Source organism: Triturus cristatus, chromosome 4_2 (genome assembly GCF_964204655.1).
Source record: "Triturus cristatus chromosome 4_2, aTriCri1.1, whole genome shotgun sequence".
NCBI classification, from domain to species: Eukaryota; Metazoa; Chordata; class Amphibia; order Caudata; family Salamandridae; genus Triturus; species Triturus cristatus.
This window is the reverse complement of record NC_140586.1, coordinates 621,052,377-621,076,464: the sequence shown is the minus strand read 5'-3', so window position 1 is coordinate 621,076,464 and position 24,088 is coordinate 621,052,377. Positions and strand designations below refer to the sequence as shown.

The following is a 24,088-nucleotide window of genomic DNA, read 5'->3' as shown; positions in this document are numbered from 1 at the left end:
GTCGAGACAGGGATGTTGCGTTGAAACTGGCAAGGGAAAAGTAGCCTTTGACTTCTGAGGGTTCCACGATTTCCCTGTTCCTGGACTTCACCATCCGGGTGCAGGAAGCGCACCGTCAGTTTGCGCCAATGAAGAAGCAGCTCCGTGAACTCGGCATCAACTACGCCATGTTGTACCCTTCGAGACTCAGGGTTAATAGACAAGGTCGCTACCATATCTTTACCTACTCAAAAGTCTTGCAGAAGGCTCTGAAGGACTGTTACAAAGAACATCGCCACAGTTCAGAGCGGCAACTGCTGGATGAGGCGGCTGGAGGGCAACTGGATGAGCAGGACTGAATGCTGCGCGGCGCTTACAGGCGAAGAGTATGGTCTTGGGGCAGTGTTTAGAGTCCAATTGCTGGCACGTAGAGAAACAGTGTGCGGATTACTATAAATTGGGCATTACGCTGGTCAGTTAGTGTGGAGGGGAGCCCGTCCTGGTTAAGCATGCTTCCATTACGTGATTTGCTGGGGTTGGTCTCCAGAGCGTAGCTGGGGGGCGTGGGGCTTAGGCTCAGGACGGTATGGACGGTTTAAAATTTGGAGAGACTACTCCAAGACTATTGCATTTTGTTGGCTTTAGTGCTTGTGCCAGCTCATTCTGGAACTGTAGCTATAATTGCAAGATGGGTCTCCAACTGCTGTCGGGGTCTGTGATATCACAAGTAGTTGCACACTAAGCCTTTGATGTTGCTCGGGGTGCGGCCCTACCTAGGCTGTATAGTATTTCCGGTTAGACAAGAAACATCCGCCCACAAGTGAATCACACTAAGAAGGGCATTTTAGATTTGGAGGTGGGGATCAGAAGCCTAAGGGGATGTATCGCGGCCAAGTTGGGTGAGGTCTGATGTGGGGTGTGGGGGGCGGGGGCGGGAGGGAGTGGGTTGGTTGTGAGAATTGCAATGTAGTTCTTTAAGGTTGATGTTTTTTATCAGTTTGCACATGGTATACAAGACAATTGTTCGCTGCACATCAGGTTGTGGACTATGCCTCAGCAATTACAATGGTGGGACCCAGCATTGCTAAAGGTTACGTGACAGTAGATACCCTGCGATCATAGGAAGCTCCGCAAAGTATTGAGCTATCTGCACAGACATGACATTGACTTTGCTTTATTACAGGAGACACACCTTCCACTTAATAGCCCACTACTTTGCAATAGGGGATTGCTAGACAATATACACGCCTCAGGCTTTACTACCCATGCACGAGGGGTGTTGCCCTGGGTTAACCCTAGATCTTCATACTCATTAGTTCAACTAGACACGGATAAGGACGGTCGGTATGTGTTTACCAGATGTCACGGGAAGGGCATGGATCTCTCTCTTAATAGTGAATATTTATGGCTCTAATTACGATTGCCCGGAATTTTATGACGCACTTGCGACCACTGCCAGTAAATACTCGGAGGGTCAATTCCTTTGGGGCGGGGATCTTAACCTGGTCAGAAATACACACATAGACCGGTCGGGGGTCCCCGTGAGGCGCCCCTCTGCCACAGCTAAAGCACTGGAGGGTGGTATGGTTGGGATGGACCTTTGTTATGTCTGGCGCATGCGACATCCGGATAGGGGAGGTTTCACACACTACTCAGCTTATCATAATCTACATACCCGCATTGACTACTGCCCGATTGTATCGCTCCTCAGTGATGTCATTAGAGAGTGTACAATTCTTCCTCGTTCTCTGTCAGACCATTGCCCACTCCTGCTAGTGCTTACCACGCCTAGGAAGACCATCCCGCCATTTACTTGGAGATTTCCCCCCCCCCCCCCCATTCTCTGCTGGATTCGGCCTTTAGGGAAGAGCTGGCTGATGCAATAGAGACTTTCTTTACAACGAATATGGGATCTGTGGATAGCTTCCAGGTGGTCTGGGAGGCATTCAAGGTATATATTCGTGGTGTCAGAATTACTAAACACTAGGGGGTCCTACGCTCTATCCGACAACATCTGACTGACTTAGAACAGAAACTGGGAGACTTAGAAAAACGTCAGCTAACGTGCGCCGACGAGGCAGTAACGCTAGAAATTAAGGAGCTGCTGGGAGAGTATTACGCTGCAGCTGACACAGAAGTAAAACACTTAGGTAAATATGCCACAGCGCAGGTTTATGGCGAAGGTGAACGTCCGGGTTCTGTTCTAGCAAAACTACTGAAGAACCGGCGCGGTCGCACACAGATTACTGAACTCAAATCGGCAGAAGGCAATATGCTAACCGAGGAGACAACTTGCGGAACGGTTTAAACGATTCTACGCTGAACTATACACTTCTCGTTCTACTGGTACGGAGGATGAAATCTTAGACTATCTTGCGCATATTACATTACCATTCCTCATTAATACGCATCAAGAGTTTCTTATGAGGCCTATGGAAAAAGACGAAATTCAATTGGCCCTATCGAATATGAAAGCCAGGAGTGCCCCAGGTGTGTACGGCCTCACGGTAGCCTTCTACAAGGTGTTCATTGATATTTTACTTCCGTACTTGTCCGAGCTCTTTGATGACGTGTGTTTCAGGCACTATGCCGCCTACGATGAGAGGCTGTTATAGTTGCCATTCCCAAGCCAGGTAAGCCACCGGAGGAGTGTGGATCTTATCGCCCACTATCCCTGCTCAATGTTGACACAAAACTATTCGCTAAAATTCTGGGTAACCGTTTAGCCCCCCTTGCTCCGATACTAGTTGCCACTGAACAAGCTGGGTTCGTCCCGGACAGGAATCTCACCTATAATCTACGTATGGTCTTTGGGGCCATACAACATATCAGGCAGGACTCAAAGGCGGTCGCAGTCTTCCTCGACATGGAGAAGGCCTTCGACTCGGTCGAATGGCCCTTTATGCGCCACGTGTTGACTAGGATGGGATAGGGTCCAGTCTTCCTTCAATTGATAGGGGTGCTATACAATTCCCCCTCCGCCAGAATAAAAATAGGAAATCTGGTGATGGACCCCATTGCTATCACCAGAGGGACGAGACAAGGATGCCTGCTGTCCCCCATATTATATGCATTGGTGGCCGAACCCCTGGCTTGTGCGCTGAGAGAATATCACAGCCATAAAGGCATCCGTTTCCCGAAGTGTGAGCTTATAGTGTCCACCTAGGCAGAGGACACGCTATTATACGTCCGCAATCCGGAAAGTAACCTCTCTTCAGTCCTAAGGGAGGTAGTACACTTTGGCGCGCTGTCGGGACTGCGGGTCAACATGCCTAAGTCTATAGTTTTCCCACTCACGCCGGTAACCACCCCCTTTGAACCGGACTACCCACTACAGTGATCCACGGATGCGATAAGATACTTGGGTATCCAGATACATTCTGATTAAGAGACGTATTTAGGGAAAATTACGGTACTGTTCTCAGCAGATTAGAAGATGACGTTGAAACCTGTATAAGGTTGCCCCTGTCTTTGTTAGGCAGAATCTTTATCATGAAAATGGTGGTGTTACCCCGGTTTCTGTTCCTTTTCACAAATATCCCTATGGTTTTCCCTAGCTCCTTTTTTCACCGAGTTACCACATTGTTGGTTAAATTGGCTTGGGCGGGCAAATAAGCGTGGGTTAAATGGCAGATACTCACCTTACCATACCATTTGGGGGGGTTGGGCGCACCAGACCTTCACTTATACTATAGAGCTGCACAGAGTGCTCAAGCTTACTATTAGATGCACGGCTCGCCAGACGTCCCGTATCTCCGTATAGAAACGATTATTGCTGACCCGCTGCCGCTTACGGCCATGATTTTTGAAGCCACAGATCGCAGAACAGGGATTCTTGATTTTATTAACGCGACCCGTCATGCTTAGCATTCCCTACTACAATTACAAGCAGGAGCTCTCCTGTATTCCCCAGCAATGCCAATTGAATGGATTCGTTAGCTGCCACCTTGCAGGGACAGAGGGGTGCTACGTGCGTTGAGTTCATTACAAATTTTGACTGCTGGGGACCTATTCCACAATGGTATAGTTAAAAGGTGGGAGAAGCTAGAGAACCTGGCGACCGCTAATACTTTACTTCAGCGATTTCAGTTCCACAGAACGAGACATGCACTACACGAAATTTCAGGGGAAGACCCTCAAGAACCCCCAGAACTCATGGAACTGACCTACACCATAAGAGTTAAGTCTCCCCACAAGATTGTTTCTACCATATACAAACTGTCAATGTCTCATAGGGCAAACCATTACACCAAAGCCAGGCTGGACTGGCAGCGGGATTTACAGCAGACTATAGACGACCCCATGTGGACTTACTGTTGTGCTAGTACTCGGCGTATTTCTTTAAATGGGAGACACAGGTTAATCCATCTTAACAGAGTATACCATCAGCCAGAAAGATTGCATAGATATGGGTTCAGGGATAGCCCGGCTTGTGAGAGGTGCAATGAGCAGACTGCGGACTTCTTACATTTAGCTTGGTCCTGCCTGGGGATACACAAATTTTGGGACTCTGTATTCAGCGAACTTGGGAAAATAGCTGACTTGACACTCTTCCCGCACTGGCCCTTTAGGGATATTCCAAGCAGACACCAAAGGGAGATTGCTTGACATGGGACTGCTCCTAGCAAAGCGCAGGGTGGCGATTAGCTGGTTTCGAGGTCCTACACCCACTATTGCACAGTGGTCGCACGACATGCTGTACTGCAGTACGCAGACCGAAAACTTCAGCGAACTTCGCCCTCCCAGAGTCGACCAAATAACTTCTGGGGACTCTAAACGGCATACCTTTCCACTAGAGAGACCGACGCGACTGATAATGGTAACACCACGTGAGAAAGCAATAACCCTACTCCTAGTAATTAGCTTGCCTTTCATTATCTCTCTCCAGCAGCTCTATACTAGAGGTCATGTGGGCCCTGACCCTCTGGTTACAATGCTATGCTCTTGCGTTGATGGGATGGACTGTGTATCTACAATCAGTCCAGCACATGGGTTTTCCACCAAAGTGCTGCACCACTTTGTAGATGATCTGTATGTACTATGTTTCCCTGTACTGGTCTGATCAAAATCTGCTTACCATGCTTTTGTTAAGATATAATATGGTTTAGTATAAAAGCTTAATAAATAAAAATGTAAAAAAAATTAAAAAACAATGTACGATTTATAAACATAACCCTGTACTCCAAAACACTTGTCCTATAATTCCTAGTAACTTTATGATTTTCACCAGCCAAACAAACTATCTTGCATATTTTCACAGATAAAGATTTCTAAACCCCAAAAATTGTTTTAAAATAAGGACAGAAAAATACTGGATTACAACACTTTACCTGGAATTGATCCTTTGTAGATTTTCAAGTTCTCCTAGACTTTTCGGAAGAGATGAAAGTTTATTGTCATGAACCTAGATGGGAAGTAAAATGACCAGTCATTAGAGGTCTAAAAAAGAGAATCAGGCTGCATTAAAACCAAGAATAATGGATCAGTAATGATCTAGACCTAGGATGGAGGCTCGGGTAAAATCTTACGTGTGGCTAACCACAAACAAATATGAAACGTTTTAAAAGTCTCAATAGGCGTGAAGGATCAGGAACAAGCTAATACATTAGTACATAGCCACTACTTGGTTCCGAGGATGTTTCAGATCGTTAGGAAAAACAAGACTGGATTGTGTTGGAGGGGGTGTGGTCTCCTGGGAATCAATCCTTTTATTGTGGAATCTCTCCAAACTAGGTGCTTTTGGGACAGTGCAAAATCCAGCAATGAGGAAATTCATAATTATTGCATTTCGAGCAGTCCGATAGATGGCCTTACTTATGCACCTAGGCATTATGACCACAGACCAGTATAGGCTTAAAAAATATGGACATGCTTCTCTAAAAGCAAAATCTGTGCAGAAATATCTTACCCCTTTATGAATTGCTTCAATGAAGAATACAGGGCCTAACCAGCCTAAGGCGATAAAGAGGAGTGAGTTTCTTAACTAGAAATCAGAGCTGGGCAAGTCAAGAGGAATTAGTCATGTCCTGGTTGGTCTCAAGATTTGTATTCCATCTCCATAGAATTCCAAACTTTAAATAGGGTTGGACTGGATCAAATAAATGAAGAGGGCAGTAGAAGAATATATAAAATATTGATTAAACGGTTAATGAGAGTAGCTGTCTTAGTTATTCACTTATCAATAGGAGCACTTTTTGGGGGGACAGGCTAAAGGGGAGTATCTTTTTTGTACAACCAAACTGGAAAATGTACCGGATGCATTTGTTGCCTTCTAAAGCCTTTGAAAGACCACAGAGTATGGTAACATATACCAGGAAACAAACAACAAGCATATAACATGCCAACATGTCTGACTTTAACCCCTTCAGTGCCACGCCCTTTCCCCCTCCTGTGCCGGGCGTTACATTAGCGGGCGGGGTTCATGACGAGATAGTCTCGTCATGGGCACAGCGCAACCGTGCTCCACGACGAGACTATCTCGTCATGGGCACAGAGGAGGTTAATATGTTAAAATGTAAACACAGGCGTTCATAAATTCTGTTTATAATGTGTTGTATGCACAAATGCTTTTTATCATGTTAAAGCCTGCCCTTTTGGCTCTGCCAATCCTTGGGGGAAAAATTGCTAAAAAGCTGTTTTTGTATAGAATGGATATACAAAATAAACAACTAAATTTGACAGTGTGAAGATGGTGTAATTTTAAGATATAGAATTGTTCCTCATGCATGCCAATGGAAGCACTTCCCGGAGGGCAGAATGCTAAAACAAACAGCATGAGGTGAGAGGGCAATAGACCTGTAGGAGAAGCAAAAGCACACTATGTTCTAAAGAATTGGTAACAATGTTTTCAGGTTGTCAAACCAGACCTAAAAATGTAAAATGCACAATCCTGATTTTTCTGAAACAAAGTATCTAACTTGTCATCCTCATCAAAAACACAGAATTTCAGATTCATACAACTGGAACAAATGAGTAACTATAATGTGTAATATTAATAAACCTGAAATAAAAAAAAAATATGAATGATTTAGCTATTCTATAAATAGGTTCCTATCTGCCTAGGATTTAGAAACCTGAATGAATGCAGGCCAGTACAAAGATGCCACATGCATTCTTGCAATTGGTTCTCGGGGGTAGATATTCCACAGTGCAAACATATTTGGTAATGATAAAACAAGGATGCAACCCAGGTTTACTTCGGGTTCCTAGACTACAATCCTTGCACTTACATCAAGTACAATAAGTGCTGGAAGCAACTTAATATCTTCTGACAGACATTGGAGTTTGTTTGAAGCCAAGATCAGTTTGGTCAGATCCGTTTGCTCCCACCAGCGATCATCAGCAGCACCAAAGGAGAGATTCTGGCGAGATTCTTCAGGAACATCCAGATTAATGCGCCAGACGCTAGGAGGTACTACGCAAGAAAGAAAAAAGTCACACCGCAAAATTACTTTCATAGGAAGTCAGATCTAAAAATCAACTTTTTTGTTTTATCTAGCGTTATGCTCAACAAAACATTTGTCATAAAACATGGTATTATAGAGATATCGCCCAGATTGTCCATATCATAAAACAGGGCAGATAGCTGTGCAGAATAACATGTCAATGTAATGCGTATCAGCATACAAAGGCTGGAAGGTACACAGCAGTGAAATAAACAAAAATGACGTAGATTCAATGAAGACCAAGTTAAAGCAAATGAAGGCGATTAACTATAAAACAGTGAAAGGATAGGTCTTGCAGCTGAACAATAGTTGGGTGAAGGGGGTCACAAGTTTTAACACATGAACACAGCAGAGTTAATGTGCTGACAGAACATAGGCTGAAATACACTTGCTGGCTTTGTCTTTACTATCGAACAAAACGTCTATGTGTGTATATATATATATATATATATATATATTCACTTAAAAAACCATAGGTTTCACACATGTTATAGTTAGCTGGACATTTCACTCATAAAAAACCAATGAAATTCCCCCGTTATAGTTAGTTCAGATAACTATAACTCGCGCGCCCACAATCCACTGCTCATGACGTCACATATTACATCACTCATGACATGGTCAGTGGCATCACTCATGACATCATCCTTGTGATAGAGTGGCGGTCGCTCGAGTTATAGTTATCTGAACTAACTATAACGGGGGAATTTCATTGGTTTTTACGAGTGAAATGCCCAGCTAACTATAACATGTGTGAAACCTATGGTTTTTAAGTGAATTTGCAAGGTTTTTTAAATGCTAATTCCTAACTATAACGTGTGTGAAACCTATGGTTTTTTAAGTGAATTTGTACGGTTTTTTTAAATCCTAAGTTATGTATGTATTATTATATTTTTTATATATTTATTTTACAATAATCTACCTATGTATATAGTTATAGATTGACTGTATCCTGTAATATGGAATGGCTCGTTTAAAAAGTTTTTTTTATTTTTTTAATGTTTTCCACCGTGCGCGCACCCCGCGATTTTTTCCCAAAAATTTTTTTAAAAAGAATTTCAGCCTTCAGGGTCCTTCGGACCCCCTGACAAAGGCTAGGGGGTCAGAAACTCTCTACCCTGCCCCCTTTTCACGTTCACCACCTTCCTTTTTCCCCTGTCGCACACAAAAACAAACAAAATGGCGGCCGACACTTCCTGATTTTGACCGATTCGAACGTTGACTGACATGTAACCACCAATCAGAATTTTGCTCGCGCACGTTAGGATGCGCCACCGTGCGCACACGGTGCGCACATATAGATATATATGTACTTTTAACTGCAATTTTCTCAGGAACTACTGAACAGATTGACTCCATATATGCAAAAAGCACATGCCTGACCTGAGGACTACCTCTTTGCCAAATTTCAAGTAATTCTGTTCAGCCGTTCGGGCTGTACCCTCGACTAAAGGTCCTATGGGAAAATGCATGGGGAAAACGCGTTTTGGGACCCCCCTTTTTTCTCGGCCCCCGCTTGACGAATCACCCGAGACTTTCAGGGTTGGAGCTGAGTGGAGCGCCCATTAGTTTTGAAAATTTCGCGAGGATTCGTCAACCGGCGCCAAAGTTATTCAAAATAGAATTTTGAGATTTCCTATGGAAACTCGGTATATATATATATTCAACAACATATTACTGCAGATTCAGCAGTTGGGAGTGCTTTGACGAAAGTTTTAGTCTGTGGATGGGGGAGTGGAAGAGAAAGAGGCATGACCTCTCATTACACAAAATTTGTGACACTCAAAAAGTAACAACACTTAGTAGTATTTCGCTATGGACAAAACCATAGCTACCTATGAAAAGCAACTGGTGCAATTACAACATGTTATGAACCAGATACACTTACAACTGCAGCAAAATCAATACTGGGTTGTAGAAGTTAAGTAGCCACCGTTTATAAATGGTAAATATAGACAACTTACTTGTAATCCTTGTTCTACACCATGGGTACATTCTTTGAATTTATAAACTTTAAAATAAAAACATGGATGTGTGATGTCAGGATGTCTGAATATTTCACAAGTATCCATTGTCGAGGGTTCTGGAACGACGTAAAGAAAACAGGTAAAGATAACGTTCGGAAGTGCAACCCATGCCCAACTGTGAAAGTTTGAGTCTTCTTCCATGCTGGGCGCCCTCATTAAATTTAATAAGCATATACAATAGATGTAACTAAGAAATCCTTGTTTATGAGAACTTGATCTGTATCTACGATGCTTTCCAAATAAGGCTGGCCTAAACGTATTACCTGTAGGAAATTGCCTTAAACAGTTTTCTCACACATCTTGAACACAAACGGTCTCCCTACGGTCTTGTTTATTGGTGTGGCAGGACTAACCTTAATCTTGCAGCAACTATGGCAGTGTGTGGTGAAGAAAGTCTGGTAATATTTTTTCCCAGCAACTACAATTAAAGGAGCTGGTGCACAACAGCAATGTTGACAACATTACCGGAACCATGCAAAAATCTAGGGAATGCCATTAACAGAGTACCTTGCCGCTAACAAACCCAAGGGTTTACACTATCTCAACAGAGCACTTTCAAAAGCATAATGAGGAAGGCAACATTAGCTTATTAGGAAGATGGGAACACCACATCAGGCTTAATGTTACAAACTGTTTGATACTTTGGAGTGTCCACTTTGGTCGCACAGTTCAAGAGTTAGCACAGCTGAGGGGTGAGCGTGTAATCCAGTACCCGCCAATTGGGCTACCATGTCTTTTCACAGTAAAATAAAGGTAGGTTAGGGGCGTGGCTTGGTGAGCCGAGATGGCGGACACGTCTTGAGCCGGCTCCCGCCCGCCCGCAGCATTTATCCTGTCCCCCGGCGATGAGGTGCCCCGCTTGATTGCAGTGGAGGGCGGCTGGCGGCGGCGGTAATCTGGGTGACTTTGGAGGCTCGGAGCCCCCGCGGAGCGGCCGAGCTGCGGCTCCGGCCTGGTGCAGCATGGCGAGCCTAGAGTGAGAGGAGCGGCGGGGCTAGGCCTGCATATGTGAGGCGGTGGTAGCGTGGCGCCCTCGAGCGGGCGGAGCCCCCGCAGGTGACGAGTGTGGCAGACGGCGGAACGGCGCCCCCCGGAAGAGAAGTTGGCCCAGCCCAGGTGGGGACCTACGGAGGCATCCTGGGGCTCCCCGGATCGGGGGAGCCCACGTGGCGGTAAGAGTCCCGGTCGGGTGGTGGGCCCGGAGTCAGCACGGCGCCCCAGACCCCAGTGCGCCGCGCTCCGGGGGCCCTGTGCCCCCCCCCCTCATTCCTCTAAACGTGCCAGTGAATTGGGGGGTCGGCGACCAGATCGGGTCACGGGGGTGAGGAGACCGGTGGGACACGACGGCGATTGACCGCAGCTGTCTGGACCATGGTGATGATGGGGCTTGTCTGAGTTGGCCGGCTGGATTGGCGTGGAGGCCGAGGCGGCTCCGGGGCAGCGTTGGTGGAGCGGCGCCTGGGTCCCTCGGGCTGAGCTCAGGCCTAGTCCGGACCGGGCGCGAGCGGAGCGGCTGGGGTCCGGCCCACATGACTAGTCTCTGATAGCTGGGGCGGCAGACGCGTTTTAGGGGCAATATCCTGGAAGTGGCTACGCAGGGGGGGCGAGAGACTACCGGCGGGCCCGTTTAATCCAGCAGGGCCGTAGCATTGGTGTCCCGGACAGTAACGATGACCAAGGATAAGCCTGGCGGGGTGCTGCGAAGCAGGGGCCCATTGATAAATACACGGGCTCTGGCCAGGCGGGGACGGCCGCGGGGGGCTCCTCGGTAGGGGCGCCGGATAATGCGGCCCTCCTAGCAGCAATAACGCAGTCCCGGGACATGCTAGATGGCAAGATTGGGGCGGTTGGTTCGGATGTGATGCTGCTGCGCCAGATCTGCGCAACGCTGTGACCCGCATCACGGAGACTGAAACCAGGGTGTCCGGTGTGGAGGATGAGGTGGTGACGCTAAGGAAGCGGGTTGAAGCCCTGGAGTCCACGCAGCGGGGCCTGGCGGGCAGGGTCGAGGACGCAGAAGGGCGGGCCCGCAGGAATAACCTGCGCTTTGTGGGATTTCCGGAGGGCTGCGAGGGGAACAGCATGGAGCGCTTCCTCTCTCAGTGGCTGGAGGGATGGCTCCCGCCGGATTAGCTGTCCTGTTGCTTTGTGGTGGCGCGGGCGCATCAGGCGCTGGTCCAGAAACCGCCGGTGGGGGCCCGAACTCGGCCGAATATAGCTAAACTCCTGAACTACCATGACAGGGATGTCATTCTCCGACAAGCCCGAGAGAAGGAACCCCTTCAGTTAGAAAACTCCCGTATCCTCATATTCCCGGACTATACGCGCATGGTCCAGCAGCGGCGCCAGTCCTTCTTGGCGGCCAAGGCCAGGCTGCGAGAGCTTCTATATCCTACGCTCTTCTCTATCCAGCACGCCTGCGGGTCATCTACGAGTCCCGAACATTGTTTTTTGAATCACCTGAGGACGTCTTTAAATGGACAGACGCGACAGTAACGCTGCGACCCCATTCACTCCCGGGTAGGGAATCGGACTCCTCCCAGAACAAGGCGGCAGGAAATAATCCCAAGCTACAGCGACGTTCTAGATCCCGCCGCCGTCATAAGACTGGGGAGGCCCGGCGTGGGGCTGGTCCGGAGGCAGGCGGCCCGCCGGTTGGATCCTGAGGGCCTGGGAGCTCCCTGGGCTCGGCTCTTACTGGCCTCTGCGGCATGGACCGGCCGTTGGCTGCGCCATCATCTTTTGTGTTTGGGGTAGCCTTGGCCCGGGGAACTGATGTAGAGGGCAGGTACCCCTGTAACGAGTTGCGGGTGGAGAGTTTGGGGGTTGGTGGTGTGGGGCAAGTTTGGGATTCATTGGATGGGAACTCCTGAGGTTCACGGTTGGGGCCTGGGGAAGTCTCTCACCGCGACAGGTACTTCAATGTTTGTGAGGTATGGGGTGGGGGGCGGTTGGGGGGGGTCAGTTGGGGTTTTGGATTAGGGGTTGACCGCACCTTAGTACTGAGCTGGGCTTGGGCGGGGCCAGACGTCGGCGCCATGCCGTGGCCACTAGGTTTTGGTTCTGCTCCCTATGGCGGCACATTCCCAGGGGCCTAGCGAGCGATTAGCCGCCATTAGTGCCGAGTTGGAATGTCCGAGGGGCCCTGGATAAGATTAAGAGGGGAGCGATCCTGCAATACGCAAAGAGGGCCTCGGCAGACGTGTTGCTCCTACAGGAAACGCACCTGCTGGGGACAAAAGTGCTCTGTCTCCAACGCTATGGATATACACAAGTGTTCCACTCGGGGTTCGTCCAGGGCTCTAGGGGTGTGGGTATATTGGCACACAGGCGGGTTTCCTTCGTGCACTCTCGGACCTGGGCGGACATACACAGGAGGTATATCTTCGTTCTGAGGCGGATAGGGACAGAGCAGGTGGTGTTCGGTAGTGTGTATGCCCCCCCCCCCTCCCGTCCTGGACATTTGCTGAACAACTCATGGCCCGCTGGGCGGACATTCCGGAAGTTCCGGGGGTCATAAGGAGGATTGGAATGATGTGATGGATCTCTCTAGGGACCGACAGTCGGAGGGCCGGGCGAGAGGGGAGGGTGGGCGGACGAAACTCAATACGCTGGTAGGTGGCCTTGCGTGGGTGGATGCCTGGAGACGATGCCACGGTGCGGCCCGTGCGTACACCTATCTATCGGCGGTGCATGGCTCCTTCTCTCGACTTGATTATATCTTCCTATCGGGGGCTGCGGAGTCTCGGTTAGAGGCAGTGGAGATCCTTTCGCGAGGGTTGTCGGACCATTCCCCGGTGTCCACGGTGATACGGATGGGGGCGCGGGGCGGCCGCTTCGCTGGGAGCTTTCGGTGTGGCATCTACAACACAATGACTATAGGGTGCATATGACCACGGCGGTGGATCAATATTTGTACCAGAATGTGAGATCCGTGCCAGGGGCGGACATGTTGTGGGAGGCGCTGAAGCCGACACTACGCAGAGCGGATATCTCATACTGTGCGGCGGCCCGTCGTGAGCGCCGAGCGGGGTTAGTTCGGGCGGAGGCAGAGGTCATGGAATTGGAGCGCAGGGGCCGGGAGGAGGGGGGTGGGGTGGTTCGTCGGCAGCTGCTTTACACCCAGCAGACATATGGCTCTCTACTGCTCGACGAAGCACGTCAGGCGTGGCTGGCCACCAGGAGTCGAGTGTACCAATGGGGGGACAAGTCGGGTGCAATGCTGCACAGACTGTGTCAGGGGGTGTATCACAGTCAAGACCTCCCAGGGATAGTGGACGCAGGGGGCATGCCGATAGTGGAGCCGGGGGCGCTAGCAGATAGCTTCGCTACACACTATGCCGGTTTATATAGTCCCTGTGACAGCCTCACGGAAGCGGACGTGGAGCCGTTCCTGCGTGATCACCCTATTACGACGTTATCAGAAGCGGCAAGGACGGCCTTGGACCTTCCGCTGACAGTGGAGGAGCTGGGAGAGGCGTTGGGTGGCATGAACCCGGGCATGGCCCCGGGTCCCAATGGGTTCCCGAGTGAGTTCTTTAAGAAATATTTCTTGCTGCTGGGCCTGCATTATACGGCGGTGGTGGAGGAGGCCCTGGAGCGGGGTCTGTTACCCCAGGACTGGAGGCAAGCTGAGATTGTAGTGTTCCACAAGCCGGGCCGACCCCCGGAGGAGCACGCCTCATATCGTCCGATCTCCCTCCTCAACGTAGAGGCCAAAATCCTGGCGAAAGCATTGGCTAATCGTCTCGTGCCATACATCACCTCGTTGGTCCACCCGGACCAGGCGGGATTTATGCCCTCGCGTGCTACGCGACATAACATTCGGCGGGCTCACGTGGCGATTGCTGAAGTGCAGCGGTTGGGGGTTCCGGCAGCTCTGTTGTTGGCAGATCTGGACCGCGCGTTTGATTCCCTTAGTTGGCGCTTTATGTTCCTACTGCTGCAGCGCTTGAATTTCGGGCCGCGGTTCCTGTCATACGTGCGGCTACTATATACGGAGCATACGGCGTCGGTTAGGGTGGCGGGGGCGTCCTAATCGGCGATTCCGGTACGACGCGGAAAAAGCCAGAGGTGCCCCCTGTCCCCGTATCCGTTTGCCCTCGCCATGGAACCCTTGGCGGTGTGTGTGCAGATGGGGGAGTGGCCTGGCCGACTGCATAGCCCTCTATGCGGACGATGTCCTATTTTTCCTGACAGATCTGGACCGTACGGGGCCCCGGATACTCCGTATTATGCAGATCTTTGGTGAGACGTCAGGTCTATTTATGAACCCCCGGAAGTCTACCCTGTGGGTATTGGGGGTCCGACTCAGTTGCGGGGCTGGGCGTCCCAGGTGCAAATCGCGGTAGGGGGGCTTCAGTACTTAGGGGTGTTCTTGTCACCTACCCAGGCGGTCTCTTGGGGGCGAAATGTGGTGCCCGTGTGGGAGCAAGTGTGTCAGGACGTTAAATTGTGGACCCGCATGCCGCTCACTATCTTTGGCCGGTCCGCGATCTTTAAGATGGTGGCTCTCCCCCGCCTGTTGTATCAGTTGCAGAACCATCCGTATGAGATTCCACCTGACTGGTTCCGTCGGGTGAACGCGACCCTGGGTCAGTTCCTGAGGACGGGTGGGGCGGTTCGGGTGGCTCTGCGGACGTGCTTCCTCTCACAGTACGACTGGGGTCTGGCTACGTCGGACTTACTGTCCTATTATCAGGCCTCCCACTTGCTTGTCTTGAACGAGGTGGTATGGGGATAGGGGGGACCCAGCATACGCGGTGGAGCGGTGGCTCATGGTCCCACACACGGTACACACCTTGCTTTATTCCGCCGTACATCGGGCGCGCTTGCCACCAGTGACGCAGGTAGTTTTTCGGGTTTGGCGCCAGGCGCTGGTGCGCATTGGATGGTGGAAGGTGCTCACGCGGGAAACTCCCCTGTGGCACAATGGGGGACTACCACAGATGGCAGCCCTGTCAGGGTTTGAGGGGTGGGACCGGAAAGGCATATCCACCATAGGCGATGTAGTGCGGGAATGCGCTTTGAAGTCCTTCCAGGACCTTCAACAGGAATTTAGCATGCCGCGAACGCAGTAGGTACCTACAGTTTCGCCACGCACTCTCCCCAAGCCTGGCGGGTTTGGACTCTATACCTGACTTTAGCCCGGTAGAAGCGAAACTCTTCATGGGTGATCTTCAGGAGCGGAAGATCTCCAAGATCTACCGAACGCTCGTCATTCATGGTTCTCCCTCGCTCCAGCGGCTCAAAGGGAAATGGGAGGATGACGTAGGGCCCTTAGATGAGACGGACTGGACGGAGGCGCTGGCCTTGCCCCGGGGGGGGCAGCCATAGCCATCCTACGCCTCTTACAATTTAAATACCTACATAGGGCCTATTTTACCCGAAGGAGGCTGTAGCGGGCGGGCCCGATAGCTTCTGCGGAGTGTCTCCGATGTGGACGGGAGGAGGGCTCTTTCCTTCATACAGTATGGCTTTGTGGGTCGCTCTCCCGGTTTTGGAGAGGGGTATTGTCTTGCTTATCCGAGGTGCTGGGGTGGGATCTCCCCGCGGACCCTAAGTTGACACTGCTGTACATTATGGAAGATATTGGCGGCAACATATATAAGAGACACTTACTGCTGTTGGGCCTTACCCTGGCCAAGAGGGACATAGCGCGGGCGTGGAAGGCCCCTACGGCTCCCTCTATGAATGTATGGAAGAGGGGTCTGGATTTTAGTATGGGCCTTGAATTCCCCATCTTTGCAGCCAGGGGGTGCCCCCGTAAACACTATAAGATATGGAAGCGCTGGGCGAATTACAGGGGCCTTCCCCTGGAGCCGGCTCCGGAGGAACAGGAGGAGGTGCTTGTCTAGGTCCCTCGGGGAGAGTGGGCATGCGCTGGGGCTGGGGTTGGAACTGTCGGGCTCATGCTCATTGCAGATATTGCTGGTTAGATTTGGTACGGTGCGGTCGGGGGGGATCCGGGATGGGGGGGGGGGGGGGGGGCGGTGGTGGGTGTTGGGAGGGTTTGTTTTTCAACTGAAATGCATTTTCAAATATCCTCCTTTGGTAAAATGTCAACGTCATCATGGAGGCAATGCTTGGGCCGGAACTCCTGGATTCTCAGGGGCCGGCAATTTATGTGCTTGCTGACGATTAAAAACAATTTAAAAAATAAAATAAAAATAATGGTAGGTTTGCGTGTTTACAGCCAGAAAATGTAAACTGCATGTCCTGTCTTAAGTTGCACCCTGCCTTAGGACTCGGTAGGCCTGCCAGAGGGGCAGGGCCGGACTGGGAACAGCAAACAATAACCAACCCTGGCAGACTGGAGCGGGGGGTGGGGAGGTGGGGGGGGGGGGGGGGGGGACTGGTAAAAAGCACCGCTCCCACTTTTGTTACTGGGGGCACTGCTGCAAAACCGGCCTCCAGTGACAAAACAGGCTCCCACTGCCAGAAAATCGTCTTCTTCCCCTCCGGCCCACCAGGGAAACACCCGGTGCCCGCTAAGGCCAGTCCGGCCCTGCAGAGGGGTGACTTGCACAGAGGTACCTGGAATGTGGTGGCTTTGCCAGTGCTTTAAATGGCAAGGTCGGGAAAGCAGTGCACGACTGCTCTACCAGTCTGCGGTGGTGGACTGGGGGACTTATTTTAGTTGGTGAACCTCCAGGGTGGTACAAATCTGTGCTGCAAGCCCCGAGGAATCCTTTAACTTACATGCCCTGGGTCCCAAGGTACCATATATTAGGTAGGGGGGCTTACAGGTAAACTAGCCATTTCCAATTGGGTACAGTTAATTTGACATACATTTTAGAGCCAGGGCACTGGCACGGAGGTCTGGTTAGCAGGCCTCTGTGCACTCTCAGTCAAAAAGCCAGCAGCAAAAGTAAAACACGCATTTGCAATGCAATAGGTCTCGCAGTTACGAGAGTTTAACCTATTGGTATAGTAAATAACAAATCCTTTTATTTATGTTTCTAAAAACTATTCAAAAATAAAAGGCATTGTTATGTGCAATGCCAATAGCTCAAACTCGTGTCAATGTCGAAGCTATTTATTATAATGGTATATTGCGAGGGATAGAGAGAGGGCTAAAGAGAGTGGTAGATGGAGATGTGAAAAGAGAGAGTGAGAGGTAGAGAGTTAGTGCGAGGTACAGAGAGAGCAAAAGTAGTTTTGTGAGCAGTAAAGAGACTCCGAGTGCGCGGTCCCCTGCCAAATGTTCCCAGCCAGAATATATGTTTTAAAATGATCAAATAGTGAAATCTTCCTGCCACATAAGTTGCATTTTCTTGATGTACCATTTAGATAACCGTGCCACATATGTTGTTACCCCATACCATAATCCCATCACCTCTGAATATTGTGAGAACCATGGAGTACTCTTAATTGCAAAGGGAAGAACCACATAATGGCAGAGACACTTCCAAATAAACCAGTGAAAGTAAAATGTTCTCTCTTCTACGTTACAGGGTGCCATGCATTTTAAGGGGTTTTGCATTTGGGTTTGCGTGGCATAAATAAACCAATTCAACAAGTTTCCAAATGTTGACTGTTTAAAAGGCGCAACTACTGCAAGTCTCCCCATTGCACCTCACTGACCCAGGGTGCCGGAATTGTATGGCACCTCTCCCCCACCGCCACTAATTCTTTGCAAATATATAGAGCGCGTGCATGTAGCTTTTTACATTGCACCTTCCGAGCGTAATTCCAAAAAGCACGCGCTGTGTATATTTAAAAGAACAAGGCCGTTATGCGTGACAAAGATGGCACAGTGCTGGTTTTCTTTTATGTAAGTCCACCATTGTGATCCCTTTAAATAAGCGCACGCAGAGGCAGCCCCAACATATAAGGAATGGTGGGCCCGGCACTCCATATTTCACAAACTAAACACTGAAGAGGTGGCTTGTAGCAAGACCAAGGTACATGAGGCCTGGACGCATTATTAATGTTTAATAAAACAGCTCCAAAGTAAAAAATAAGTACGCAGTGTAAAAGTCTGTATTTCGAAAGAAATTTCAAAAACATGTTGAATGCTCCTGCTGAATAATGAGATCTTGTGCGCTGCTGATTGATGCCGTAACAAATAAAGGTAGACGTGAATGAAGTAAATGGTGCCTGGGGGCCCTGCATGGCAGGGCAGTGTAAGGTTAAAAGTTCACCTACACGACAACGAAATGCCCCTATTGTTGGTGATAATTGAAAACACGCCGGAACTAACCCCACGGCTGCCAAAAGAAGTTTGTAAACTGTGAATGAGGAATTTCCTTAAAAATGTGCACGTAGAAAATAATTCATGTGTGTCTCTGTGTGAATGTGTTTGTGTGCGTGTGTGCGAGCACTTATGTATGCCTGTGTATATCTCAGTATGGACGGCGAAAGTTTTTTAGCTGAACAAATAAAATTAGGAAACAATGCATGTGTGTGTCTGTGTGAATGTGTGCATGTGCGTGTGTGTGTGCAGTTGAGTGAAGTCTGCACAAATTTGAAAACTGATACCTGTCAAAGAATTAAGCATGCAGGATGGCTCTCACCTCCGTCTCTGCGTATTTTGAAAGCGATTTCAAAAATATGTCGAAGCTATTTATTATAATGGTATATTGTGAGGGGTAGAGAGAGGGCTAGAGAGAGTGGTAGAGGGAGATGTGAAAAGAGAGAGTGAGAGGTAGAGTTAGTGCGAGGTACAGAGAGAGCAAAAGTAGTTTTGTGAGCAGTAAAGAGACTCAGAGTGCGCTGTCCCCTGCCAAATGTTCCCAGCCAGAATATATGTTTTAAAATGATCAAATAGTGAAATCTTCCTGCCACATAAGTTGCATTTTCTTAATGTACCATTTAGATAACCGTGCCACATAATTTGTTACCCCATACCATAATCCCAGCGCCTCTGAATATTGTGAGTACCATGGAGTACTCTTAATTGCAAAGGGAAGAACCACATAATGGCCGAGACACATCCAAATAAACCAGTGAAAGTAAAATGTTCTCTTCAACGTTACAGGGTGCCATGCATTTTAAGGGGTTTTGCTTTTGGGTTTGCGTGGCATAAATAAACCAATTCAACAAGTTTCCAAATGTTGACTGTTTAAAAGGCGCAACTACTGCAAGTCTCCCCATTGCACCTCACTGACCCAGGGTGCCGGAATTGTATGGCACCCCTCCACCACCGCCACTAATTCTTTGTAAATATATAGAGCGCGTGCATGTAGCTTTTTTCATTGCACCTTCTGAGCGCAATTCCAAAAAGCACGCGCTGTGTATATTTAAAAGAACAAGCCCGTTATGCGTGACAAAGATGGCACAGTGCTGGTTTTCTTTTATGTAAGTCCACCATTGTGATCCCTTTAAATAAGCGCACGCAGAGGCAGCCCCAACATATAAGGAATGGTGGGCCCGGCACTCCATATTTCACAAACTAAGCACTGGAGAGGTGGCTTGTAGCAAGACCAAGGTACATGAGGCATGGACGCATTATTAATATTCAATAAAACCGCTTTAAAGTAAAAAATAAGTACGCAGTGTAAAGGTCTCTATTTTGAAAGACATTTAAAAAACATGTTGAATGCTCCTGCGGAATAATGAGATCTTGTGCGCTGCAGTTGAGTGAAATTTGCACTTTGCATAAATATGAAAACTAATACCTGTGAAAGCTTTAAGCATGCAGGATGGCTCTCTCCTCCGCCTCTGCGTATTTTGAAAGACATTTCAAAAATATGTATAAGCTATTGTTTTTAGTGGTAGATTGCGAGGGGTAGAGAGAGGGTTAGAGAGAGTGGTAGAGGGAGATGTTAACCATGCAGGATGGCTCTGTCTCCTCCATGTCTGCGATGAGGTGGGGAGAGAAGGGAGGGGGAAGGTCAGAGAGAAGGGAGGGGGAAGGTCAATCCGAGGAGCAGAAAGGAATCTGATTAGAAGGGAGGTGGGAATTAAAAGAGCTCAAAAGTAAACCAAAACACGCAGTGTAAATGGCTCTATCCTGCCAAATAATGATTTCTCGTGCGCCGCTGACTGATATCTGAGCAGTTTAAATGTCTCTATCCTGCTGAATAATGTTTTTTCGTGCGCCACCGATTGATGCCTGAACCAATAAAGGTAGAAAAGAATGCGTGTGTGTGTCGGTGTGAATGTGTGCGCGCGTGTGTGTGTGCAGTTGAGTGAAATGTGCAGTTTGCATACATTTGAAAACTACATTTGAAAACTGAAACCTGCAAAAGCATTAACCATGCAGGATGGCTCTCTCTCCTCCGTCTCTGCGATGAGGTGGGGAGAGAAGGGAGGGGGGGGGGGGAAGGTCAATCCAAGGAGCAGAAAGGAAACTGATTAGAAGGGAGGGGGTAGTGTGAAAAGAGCGGGGAGATAAGGGAGGGTGTAATAAAAAACAAAGGAGCCAAAGCTATAGAGAAGGGAGGGGGGAGTGGGGGCAGCTGTGCACGTGCATGTGATCGTGCACTCAAGGTTTAGGCCAGCCAAAAGACTGTGGGTAGCACTTTGAAAATCCCACATACAAAATGTCTCCTCGAGCCTTTGGCTCAGCGAGACCTAAAAACTTGGGGGTGATCATGCAAAAAGAGGCATTTCCTTACAAGTATCCAGAAGCTTTCCTGAATAAGAAGCCCTACCTCTAATTGCTTATAAGAAAAAATTCTGAAGACTTTTTTTCTATAAAAGGTAAACATGAGTTCTGGACGCTTCTCTTAGGCCAAAGTCTTAAACATCCACTGAGGTGATGCTTGCCCTTTAACCCCTTCGGTGCTCATGACGGAACGGTTCCGTCATGAGCCACGGTTGAGCTGTGCTCATGACGGAACCGTTCCGTCATGACCACGCCCGCGCAAGATTCCGTCAGCACAGCGGCGGAATCTGCGCAGCATGGAAGGGGTTAACGATTGCTACAACAGATAAACAAAAATATAGAAACTCAACTCAATAATGAGTTAATTGGAGAGAAACTACACGCCTTCAAAGAAATAGATCGAAAGACCATAGCCAACAGCAAGACAGCCAGGTGCCAAACAGTCAGGCATGCATTGCCCAAAGAACTTTATCCCCCCCACCCCAAACCCTGCTCCGTCATGTTCCATAGCCTGGGATGAAGCTGTGTCGGTGTCTTTCACTGGGAAAGTCTGGGCGGAGTACGGGTGGAGAAGAGTGCGTCGGAATAAACATTTTCTTTTCTCAGACAGACAGCTTTTCCTGCTAGTTGCAGTGTCCTTAGAGAAGGTGATTTTGGGCGGGAGGGAAGGTTACGGGTGTTTCACACCATCCAGGACAATACCCCCCACAGTGGGGGTTCTAATTGTGCAAAGCAGTGTGCTTTGCTGATCACCATTTGTTTTAAATAGAGGCAATGCTTGCCCATTAACACTGGTATGCGAGATCTTCCTGTGCGTCCAAGCAAACAAGGCATAAATCCCAAATTGTCTTGATTTGCAATTATTATAGTGCTCACTACTCCTGTGAGGGGTAATATGTGCTAAATAAATGCTAAAATGTGAAGAGAGGTTTATTTTGTTTTAATGCAATAACCATTAAGTAGTCCAGACTGTTCTGTCAGTAGCAAGGGGGATGGAGGGGAATTTGTGGTTTTGGTTCTAAAAATGGCAAGTACTGGCTAAAACATAAGAACATGCAAAATGATGTTGGCAAATGGGGGGGGGGGGTAGATGGATTGCAAAGAGGGCCGGTGGGTAGCAGTCCCAATCCTCTGGGTAAATGTTCCTGGCTACCTGTTGTTTATTTGTGCAGTTTTATATAGAGCATACACAGACCTTCGGCATCAGGGTGTTTGACATGAGCCAAATTACATCACACAAAATCTGAATTGTTTTTATGCATGGGGAGATTAAGTGATTTGCCCAGGATCACAGAATGTTGAGCAGACACTGAGATTTAAAACCTCGTACCCCAGTTTCAAGGTTGCCAGCTCAGGCCACATCTAGTCAGTTAGTACAAGTGTCAGCAGCAGCTGGTGCGGCATAATAATGCCCAGGAGTTTACCCCATTTTTTTAAAAATTTGTCTCACTCATACTCATTCCCGCTCACATTTACATCCAGATTAGCATCCATTTTGCGCCGGGTTTGCTTCACAACAGTGATGTAAACCTGTGCAAAAAGTTGGTTTTTTAAAGTTTACTTTCCAATGCAAAACCGGTTTTGCAATGGAAATTTGCCTGAAAGTAACACAAAGCAGTGCAAATGGCTGTTTTGCATTACTCTGCACCAAGGGGGCATTCCATGGGTCATACATGGGTGTTCCCAAGCAACCACCCATGGTTTTTGACATAAACCTTATCAGCTACCAATAATAGACAGTGCTTTGCATCGAAAAATAAACACCACTTGGCATGGAGGCATCAAAAAGGAGAAACACTTTTATTTCTGCTAACTTTTCCCACTTTGCATGTGTACTGGCCTGTACAGCACGAATCCAAAGTAGGAAAAGTTTTAAAGTTAGTCAAAGAATGATATTTTGTTCTGGAAGGGCACCCTTCCAGTACAAAACCTATGCTAGGCGCACGCACACACCTTTGCACTATGGCGCAAAGGTATGTGTGAGGCGCTTGGTAGCCTAATTGCGTGCCAACGCTAGGGAAAGAGCAGGATGGTGCCATATGTTTGTAGATATGGTGCTTTTCTGCTTTATCGCTCTAACACAACATGGCAACTTATGATGCTGCGCTGTGTAATATTTTTTGATAATCTGGGCTTTAAACACTTATTATACAGTAAGAAAAGGCAAATTATGCGGCATAACGCAGCTCATTTTGTGATAGTATTTCATTATTTTGACATTTTTAGACTTGTAACACTTTCTGGGCATAGGTTGCACCTCATTGGTACCAACTGAATACCTAAATATAGAAATAAGCAGTAGAAAGGTGACCAGTCAACATTTGCAAAGGGACTTCCGCTATGTAGCAACACGTGTTGCTGGGTTTTGAACCTTTTGAGCTATAAAAACTTTTTTGTTAAAATCTAAAGATTACGCAGCAGATGAAGGATTATGTGGGAAATGTGTCAAAACCATTGTTAGAAATTGGGTTTCTGATTGGCTAGGGTATGCATCTAAGTCAGGCAGAACCTACTTCTCTAGTCGGGGCAAATAAATTACATGACATTGAAATTACGAATACTGTGCATAACAGGTCAAACCTGAAATTATCATTGTCCTGACAATTCAGCCAAACGACGTATCATAGCATCCATGCACACTTAAGGCATGAAATGCTACAGGTTCCTATTTAAAGATACATAAATCATCATATGTCACCGGTAATGTAGACATCACTAAGTATCACCATAAGCATCAGCACAGAAGCTCCTGCATGTCTACTACACAAAATACTGTAATCCAGGCCATCATCCAAGGAGGTTCCCTGAATGAGGCAAGTCTACAAAGTACATGCGCCAAACATACGTCAGTAATCAGGTACCAGAAAGGCAGGTTGAACTCCCGGACCGGCAGCGCGGCCTGTTCAAAATAGTGGCTGCGGTTGAATTCGCCGGATTACTGCCTGGCCTCAGGCCCTGAACACTCTGTCCAACAGGAGCAGGTCCTGGCGCTTTTTCGGTGCATCTGCCGACGGACCCCGTGACCCAGTCCCCCAGCTGCTGCCTGCCCGCCCGACTCCGATGCCCTGGTGATTCTTGGGGTC

The 24,088-nt window shown here is 48.4% G+C and overlaps 1 protein-coding gene across 1 annotated transcript in view; it reads right to left on the bottom strand.

Annotated features, from left to right (window-relative positions):
* Nucleotides 1-24,088, bottom strand: part of LRRC40 (leucine rich repeat containing 40) — a 354,024-nt gene that overhangs the window by 297,453 nt on the left and 32,483 nt on the right. The window contains exons 2-3 of the mRNA XM_085602291.1: nt 7,209-7,393; nt 5,310-5,383 (exon numbers count right to left, since the gene is read on the bottom strand). Of these exons, the coding sequence (XP_085458417.1) occupies nt 5,310-5,383; nt 7,209-7,393 (259 nt within the window). The remainder of the gene's footprint in view (nt 1-5,309; nt 5,384-7,208; nt 7,394-24,088) is intronic.